Source organism: Haliotis asinina, chromosome 13, assembly GCF_037392515.1.
Source record: "Haliotis asinina isolate JCU_RB_2024 chromosome 13, JCU_Hal_asi_v2, whole genome shotgun sequence".
In the NCBI taxonomy this organism is placed as follows: Eukaryota; Metazoa; Mollusca; class Gastropoda; order Lepetellida; family Haliotidae; genus Haliotis; species Haliotis asinina.
Window position 1 is genome coordinate 35208699 of NC_090292.1, and position 9320 is coordinate 35218018.

The following is a 9320-nucleotide window of genomic DNA, read 5'->3' on the forward strand; positions in this document are numbered from 1 at the left end:
TGGACGAGAGGTTCAGAAAAACTACAAAAAAGAAACGAAATACCTTTTGTGTAAACAATACAACTGAACCTAATGAAATGTACATGTATTCAAATCGTTAATTTCAAAATAAGCAAATAAGCAATTACGTTTAATAAGTTTTCTGGTATCTCGTTTGGACATAGAAGCAAGAAAAATTGAAGACGTTACTCACATCTGTGTTCTGCCATGACTCGGTGTGTTTCGCTCGCAACATGGAGGCCTTCTGACTGCCTGAGCCCATGTGCTTCTGATCAGGTGCTTCAGGATGTAAACTGTTACAAATATGAAAAAGTTTAGTCAGCAACCTGGATTCGAACCTATAACCTGCATGTTTCTAAATGGTTAGTGTAATAATTCAGTGAACAATCCTTTACACCACAGGCAGTTGCACAGATGTGTTGACAATTTTAAATATTAAAATAAACCTTTACTTCTTTACTTAAATCAAGTTGAGTGTTCAGTGTTCTGCACGTACACACTCGGCCTCTTAAACATTCCTGTTTAACAAAAACTTCTAACGTGCAGAATTAACACAATATACCACAGCAAAACGTCTGGTATCAGACTAATGTGTGATAAACATTGTTCACTACATGTCACTTATTCACATGACGATAGAAGCAGCACAAGTTTGTGCACTGGTCTCCGTAGTTCACCTTTTAGTGTTCTCAATACCACGCTTCTCACATGTCCACGTTTGTCTGACTCAGTTGCGATCACTCGACCCATAGGCCACTGCAGTCTTGGTGTGTTTTGGTCCGTGATCAGAACAATATCACCTACTTGCATGCTGCGTTTCGACTCATTCCATTTTTGACGCACTTGTAAGTTCAATAGATATTCTCTCCGCCACCGTGACCAGAACACATTCGCAAGATACTGGATCCTACGCCATCTCCGTCGCATGTAGACATCGTTGCGCTGAAAATGTCCTGGGGGTGGAATATACACATTTGACTTCATCATCAACAGATGATTAGGTGATAAAGGATTCAGATCATCAGGACTGTCAGATACAGTGGTGAGGGGTCGGGAGTTTATAATAGCTTCAACTTCACACAGTAGTGTTCGATATGATTCATCATTCAAACGTTCACCAAATTCTCTGAGAAGAGGAGAAAGTACTTGTCGGACTGACCTGATAAGCCGCTCCCATACGCCACCCATGTGACTTGCTGATGGAGGATTGAATTTCCATTCAATATTACTTTTCAGCAGGTAAGAATGAATACGTTCCTGACTCATTTCTGCTACTGTCTGTTTTAGTTCTTTAGTGGCACTGGTGAAGTTAGTACCACTGTCACACCAAATTACTTGGATAGGTCCTCTTCGAGCTATGAATCGACGTAAAGCATGAAGAAACGCGTCTGTATCAAGAGAATTTGCTGTCTCAATGTGGACTCCTCTGCTCACAAGACATGTAAACAATGCACCATAACGTTTGACATGTTTCCGCCCCTCTTTGATAACGTGAGGGCCAAAGAAATCTACCCCTGTGTAGGTGAATGGTGGAGTAGGTTTGACTCGACTGGACGGCAAGTCAGCCATCTTCTGTTCACATGCTGGTACTCTCATTTTTCGACATGTAACACAGTGAGACAAAATGGTACGAACAGCAGAATTAGCTTTAATGACCCAGTACTTCTCTCTCAGTGCTGATAAGACGTGATTCCGTCCCGCATGCCCAAGTCTCAGGTGTACGTCAGTGATTATCAGTGACGTGACGGCACTTCTATATGGTAATAAAACTGGGTATTTCATCTCCTCTGGAATATCTGCTCTGCTAAGTCGACCACCGACTCTGAGTAGTCCATTGTCTGAGAAGGGGTCGAGTCTATACACTGAGCTACTCTTGAGTACTCGGCCTCGTTTGCTACTCGAGTCTATTTCCTTGTCGAAATGCTGCAACTGAATGAACTTGAGAATAGCATTCTCTGCTCTATCTAGTTCCTGTACTGTGAAAGGTTGATTAAATCTTCTACAAGAAGACCTGTTACCTTGCCTTGTCTGTCTTCGACTTTGAAGAATGTCAAATAGTCTGTGATATATCACTACTGCTCGCTTCAACCGATACCAGCTAGAGTAATGATTCATCAGTTGACACATGGTATCCTGGGAATCCTTTGATAGTGTTTCTGTCACAGCGGCAACTCCTTCAAAAGTACCATCTATCATAACAGCTGGCTGTTGCAAGGACCACTCTGACAGGTTTCATAAGAAACGTGGGACCTTTGAGCCAGTCATGGCACTCAATCAGCTTTGAAGGAGTCACGCCTCGAGATGCAATATCTGCAGGGTTTGTTTTAGAATCAATGTACTTCCACTGATCAGGCTCTGAAAAATCTCTGATGACTTTCACACGGTTGGCAACAAAGATTGGGAACCTTTTCTGTTCACTGTTAATATAATGTAGAACAGTTGTTGAGTCAGTGTAGTAAGTTACACTGTCAGGTTTGGTGTCAAGCTGGAGTTGACCAATGTGCACTGCTACAGTGGCAGCTGTTAATTCTAAGCGAGGAATGGAGACTGTTTTAACTGGTGCAAGTCTGGATTTTCCCATAAGAAACGCTGTATGAATGTTGTCTTTATCATCACAAAGGCGCAGATATGCTACACATCCATTTCCGATGGTACTTGCATCCGAAAACACATGAAGCTGTGTGGACACGACATTTCCAAACACAGCCGGTTTCAGACATCTTTCCATCCTCAATACGTTCAGGCACTGTAGCTCTCCTAGCCATTCCTTCCAGATGAGTTTCTGTTCTGCTGGTATTTCATCATCCCATCCAAGCTGCTTGTTTGTACATAGATCTTGTAAGACTTTCTTAGCTGGCAGCATGACAGGAGCCACAATACCTAAAGGGTCATATAATGAAGACATTGTTGAAAGTAGTCCTCTCCGAGTAAACGGTTTTTCTTTCAAGTCAACTGTGAACCCGAACATATCTGTACTGATATGCCACTGCATTCCAAGCGCTCTTTCGATGAGCAAATCGTAATTCAAGTCATGAGTTTGAACATGTTTTGAGCGATGCTCTGATGGAATCAAATTGAGAACATCTCTGTTATTAGATGTGAACTTGGTCAGCTGAAATCCACCTTCTTCACATGCAGATCTCAACTTGTCTACTAATTTTACTGCAGTTTCCTCAGTGCTGACTGATTTGAGGCAATCATCAACATAGAAATTGTTCCGAATAGTGTCAGCAACAGGGAGTCCATAAACCTTTTCTGCTCTGTCAGCTACAGCCCTCAAAACAAAGTTAGAAATACTAGGTGAGGACACTGCTCCAAAGATATGAACTGTTATGCTGTATTCTTGTAAGTCTGCACTTAAATCGCCATTAGGCCACCACAAAAACCTCAGAAGATCATGCTGGTGAGGCGGAACCTTTACTTGGTAGAACATGGCTTCGATATCAGCCATGAATGCTATACGCTCTGTTCTAAATCTGGTCAGCACTCCAATCAATGAATTGGTGAGATCTGGTCCTTGCAGGAGCATATCATTTAGTGATGTTCCATCATACTTGGCACTACAGTCAAATACTACACGTATCTTCGTCGGCTTCTTTGGATGGTAAATGCCATGATGGGGTAGATACCTCACCTTTCCTGACTCTACTGTCAATTTATCGTTGGGTATCTTATAGGCATAGCCTTTCAAGATAAGATTTTCCATAAATGCTGTGTAGTCCCGACGATATTGCTCGTTCTGAACCATTTTCTTCTTCTGCCACTTTGCTCTCCTTTCAGCTTGTTCTCTGTTATTGGCGAAAGTTGCTTTTGGATCTTTAAGGGGCAATGGTAGCTCATAATGGCCATCGACTTGCTTCATGTTGGTCTTTGCAATCTCAATGAACTTCTGATCCTCTCTTGAGTAACCTTGTTCACCAGGTACTGTTCCAATGTCACGCTCACTAAAGTCCATTTCAAACATCTTCAGAATGGCATCTCGAGTCGGGTATTCCTGGACTGTATGTATTTCTTGGAAAATTGCACGATTGCAGGTAAGGGAGTTGTCAGAAGGGTTGTATATAATATGGAGTGGTCCACTGACTGTCCATCCGTGTTTATATCGTACAGCAAAGGGACCATTACCTTGTGATGGAATGACTTCCTGTGGCTGCATGGCAAGAGGGCAGTTGCTTCCAATTAGCAATCCAATATCAAGATCAGGCTGGTACTGTGGTAGCTTGTTTGCCATATCACTAAGATGAGGAAATGTCAACAAAACATCAGGATTAGGTATCTGACTGTGACCAACTGATATCTCTTCCTCAGTAAATGTCCGTGGTAACAAGATTGCATTTTCCTCAGTTATATCTGATATGATGAGATCCTCCACTGCTGAGGTTCTTACCTCACTAACGCCACGCATTGTTCGAAGCTTTAACATTGATTTAGTAGATTTTGCTCCAAGTTCATGTTTCAGATCTTCTGTGATGAAACAACCAGTACTTCCATTGTCCAACAACGCATATGTCTTTACTGATTTCTCGTTACCTCTCTGTTGTACAATAACAGGGATGATAGGTTGCAGCACTGTATCCACTATGTCTGATTTTGTATAATTGCAAGATGTGTTGACAGAATCAGCAATACCATGTCCACCTGCCTTTGGCATGTCGCTACCTGTGTCTGTTAATCCCTCTTGTCTAGTCCGTACAGGATGAAAGTCATCATCGTGTAAAGCTGTTGGATGGCACTTCCCGCAACGTTTACAGGTCTGTTTCTTCATACAACCTTTAACAGCATGGTTGTAACCATAGCAACCATAACACATTTTATTGTCCCTAAGATAAGCTCGCTTATCTATTAATGACTTTCGTGCAAATTGTTTGCAGTCATCCATATCATGTTGTTCTTTGCAGAAGTAACAGGCAAGCCTTTTGCCTTTATTGTGACGTTCTAACGGATTCGGGTAGTTGCTGCTTGTCACAATACTGTTTGACTTTAGTTTATGAACAATCTGTTTGTTTCTTGTGGAATCTTTGTCTTGCCTTCGTAATTGGACTTCATTTTTAGACATTGCATCCTTACTGTAAACCGGTTCGTTGGCAGACTTTGAGGCAAACTCAATGAACTGTACAAGATCCTCAAAGGCAATAACCTTATACCTCTGAAGCCGAGCTTTAGTGACATGATCTCGCCATTTATTCTGCAGATATATAGGCAGCTTCAGAACAACAGCTTGCATGTTTGGAGCATGATTCAGCACATTCATGTGGGACATACTCTTCATTGCATGGAGGCATTTGATGAGGAAGTAGGAAAACTGCTTTAGGCCATGTGAGTCGTCGTATCTGATTTCTGGCCATGCAAGAACTTTGTTGACATAAGCTGTTGATACTGTGTAAGGATTTCCATATTCTGTGATCAACAGATCTCTGGCCTTTTGATAACCATCAGCGGAATTCATGTACAGACAACCTGCTATCAAATCTTTGGGTTCTCCTTCAAGCTGTTGATCAAGATAATACAACCTATCTGTATTATTGGTAGTATGGGGAACAACGCGTGCATCAAATGACATCATGAACGTACTAAATGCCATAGGATCACCTTTAAATCTTGGTACCTTTGGTTGTGGCAGAAGCATCGATGTGGCCATCTGCCTATGCGTTTGAAGAATTAGTTCATGCTGTCTTTGCATAGATGAAGATGGAGTATGAGCAGACATCGTGGCATCCTCAGGTGTGACTAAGTATGAAGGCTTATAGTCCTAAGCATTAGGATTCATCTGACGAGCCAGAACATCAGCTTGGTTAATACCATCCTCACCTAGAATATTGACTTGTGGTCTACCATTACCTGGATTATCACGTACGGAATGATGAACATCAGGGATAGTAGCATTACGAGCCATATCAACCTCAACGCCAAAGCCACCTGACACCTCATGTACACATGGTTTAACATCAGATTCATCTGAAAATCCAAGGACATTGGGCTTTACATTAAATTCATCTAGAATTCTAGGGACATTGGGTTTAACATCAGAAATTGACTCAGGGATGTATATGTGCCTGAGGGGGGCTACATCTTCCACATCAGCATATGCCCTTTCTCTGGCCCGCATTTTGGCAATTTCAATGTCAAGTGTAAGTTCCTGGATTTTCTTAGATTGTTCTAGCAAAGACTTCTCAGCATACAGTTCTGCTAACCTTGCTTGTTCCTTTGCATAGGCAGATCTAGTTGAACGCATGGAGTTCCGAGATGACTGCGAGTTCCTACGAGAAACATTATCTGTGATGTCCAGTTGATTCTCCACCCGTTTCATCCATTGTTCTACCTCATTTCGGAAATGCAATATTGAAATTTCCTTTTCTTCATGTCTCTTATTCTCAACATCTCTTGTCTGCTGTGAAACAATCTCATCGTAATATGAAGTGAAACTTTTTTCATACTGTTGGCACAATTCAGTAAAGTCAACATAGCTAAATTTCACTAAATGTAAACTTTCACTAGTATTACTTAACATTAACCTATAAAGTTCATTTCTCTTCCTTGTGATAGCTCCAAGAATACCTGATTGTCTATTCTTTAACATTCGAAGTCGTTCGGCTTGTCCCTTTTCAGTTTGTGTCCTAGTACGAACTGACCTTGTATTTTCAGCATCAACACCTGACCCCAGCTGCTGTTCACTATCAGGAAACTGCTGGCCCTGTGTTGTATCAGATGTGCTACTCGTCTCTGTTGCTTCATCGTTCCCTTCTGTTAAAGGCTGTTGATCCGTTTCTGTTACAGGCTGTTGATCCGTTTCTGTAACAACATTGGGCTGAAACACTCTCACCAAAGTATATTTTCATTTATCGCCGTTGTAGCATACGTTCAACCGTTGTAAAACAGTGGACGAGAGGTTCAGAAAAACTACAAAAAAGAAACGAAATACCTTTTGAGTAAACAATACAACTGAACCTAATGAAATGTACATGTATTCAAATCGTTAATTTCAAAATAAGCAAATAAGCAATTACGTTTAATAAGTTTTCTGGTATCTCGTTTGGACATAGAAGCAAGAAAAATTGAAGACGTTACTCACATCTGTGTTCTGCCATGACTCGGTGTGTTTCGCTCGCAACATGGAGGCCTTCTGACTGCCTGAGCCCATGTGCTTCTGATCATGTGATCAGATTGCCAGGATGTAAATTGTTACAAATATGAAAAAGTTTAGTCAGCAACCTGGATTCGAACCTATAACCTGCATGTTTCTAAATGGTTAGTGTAATAATTCAGTGAACAATCCTTTACACCACAGGCAGTTGCACAGATGTGTTGACAATTTTAAATATTAAAATAAACCTTTACTTCTTTACTTAAATCAAGTTGAGTGTTCAGTGTTCTGCACGTACAACACCCGAAAATACATGGGTTATCACAACTACAGCCACAATTACATGGGAGATAAGAACTAGAGCCACCACTACATGGGACACCAGACACACAGCCACCACTAAGTTTGACACCACAACTACACCCACCACTACATTTGACATCACATCCACATCCACCACTACATGGGACACCACAAACACAGACACCACTACATGGTACTCCACAATCACAGCCACCACTACATGGACATCAAAACAACAGCCACATCACAACCACATCCACCACTACATATGACATCGGAACCACAGCCACCACTACATGGGAGTCCACAATCGCAGACAACCACTACATGGGACATCACATCCCTGTCTGACCTGACTGTAATCATATCATACACACGTCAGATAAATATCTAAAACAGTGAACTAACTTTCAACAAAGAACACTGAAATTGTAAAGTAACAAATTTTGCGGCATTTCCAAATTTTCTCAATTAATGACAAAACCAAATTTCCATGGAATGCACATTTTGACAACAGTTTCTATGTTTTCTACAAAAGACTGACCTTTCATTTGCTTATGATGGTGCAGTTGGTATGGCAAGAGATGCTCAACGTTTTGTGACTAATTAGGTACCATAACCATTGTTCATACATGTTCATAACTCTATCTGAATTGTGCAAGAAACTCCTTTATGTGGCTAGGCTTTTACTGCTGTTAAACGCAATAATAATGTTTATGGTGGTTAGACTTGCCTTGAAATTGTAGAGTATCAAGTCTCGCAACTATTAAGAAATATACATTTGTGGATTTTGATTTTCACAGCTACCACTACATGGGACCAGCCACCATTCCATGGGAAATCACAACCACAGCCACAAAAACATGGGACATCACAATAACAGCCACCACTAATCGGGACATCACAACTACACCCGAAAATACATGGGTCATCACAACTACAGCCACAATTACATGGGAGATAAGAACTAGAGCCACCACTACATGGGACACCAGAACTACAGCCACCACTAAGTTTGTAAGTAAAGTCTGTGTTTCATTTTACAGATTCTATAGTGGCTGTGGCCAGTGGATGCGAGACAAAATGGCAGACGAGGATGTCCGTGTACATTTGACAAATACATTGTCAATGAAATATGCAATGATCACATTAAAGCACTTTCAAATATGTTGTTTGTATTCCTTTGGAAATATGTGTATATCCAACGTACATGTTTGGATACATTACAATACAAACATAACTGTAAGAAAAGCTGTTGATAGATAAACCAAAAAAACTTGCAGGAAATAAGTTTTTGTAACACATGTGGTTATATTTTCTTCAGCTCAGTGCAGTTGATTAACAATAACATACTACTTTATTTCTAAACCATCATTATTATTATTCTGTAAAACAAAATAGATTCATTTATGATCAGATAATTTCTTAATTTGACAGACAGGACTTGATTGTTCGATGTGAGTCTCCTTGACAGCAGCCAAATAATATGTTTATACCAACATTGTCACCACTTGAAGACTTTATTCAGGCCTGTCTGATACTGGTGATAGTTGCATAACAATATTATTTGTAGTATCTTCTTCTTCTTGTAGGATCAGATGCTATAAGGCATACAACTACATCTCAGAATTATGAGAATACTACATTATTAATATATTTCTCTAATTTCAGATACAAAGCAGACAACCAAGCAATAAATAGTAAGTATGCCCTATGGAAGTCATGTTATGCTCACTGCATGGGGCTTCCTACCCACTGCACTCAAATAATACAGAAATACGGGAGATATATTGTAAAGCATGATACTATTCGACTCTTTGTGTTTCAACATGAATTCTGTTCTTAAAATGTTCCTCCAGAACTGTATAACCAAACCACGACACATTGGGCATGATACACTTTAAATATACCAGCATAAACATTGTAGATAAAATTA

General features: G+C 40.4%; 1 protein-coding gene across 1 annotated transcript; it reads right to left on the bottom strand.

Annotated features, from left to right (window-relative positions):
• Window positions 1-621: 621 nt before the first annotated feature.
• Window positions 622-1286, bottom strand: LOC137260256 (uncharacterized). The gene has a single exon (XM_067797951.1). It carries the CDS (start codon window positions 1264-1266, stop codon window positions 622-624), a length of 645 nt encoding a protein of 214 aa, XP_067654052.1. The 5' UTR covers window positions 1267-1286.
• Between the last annotated feature and the right edge of the window lie 8034 nt (window positions 1287-9320).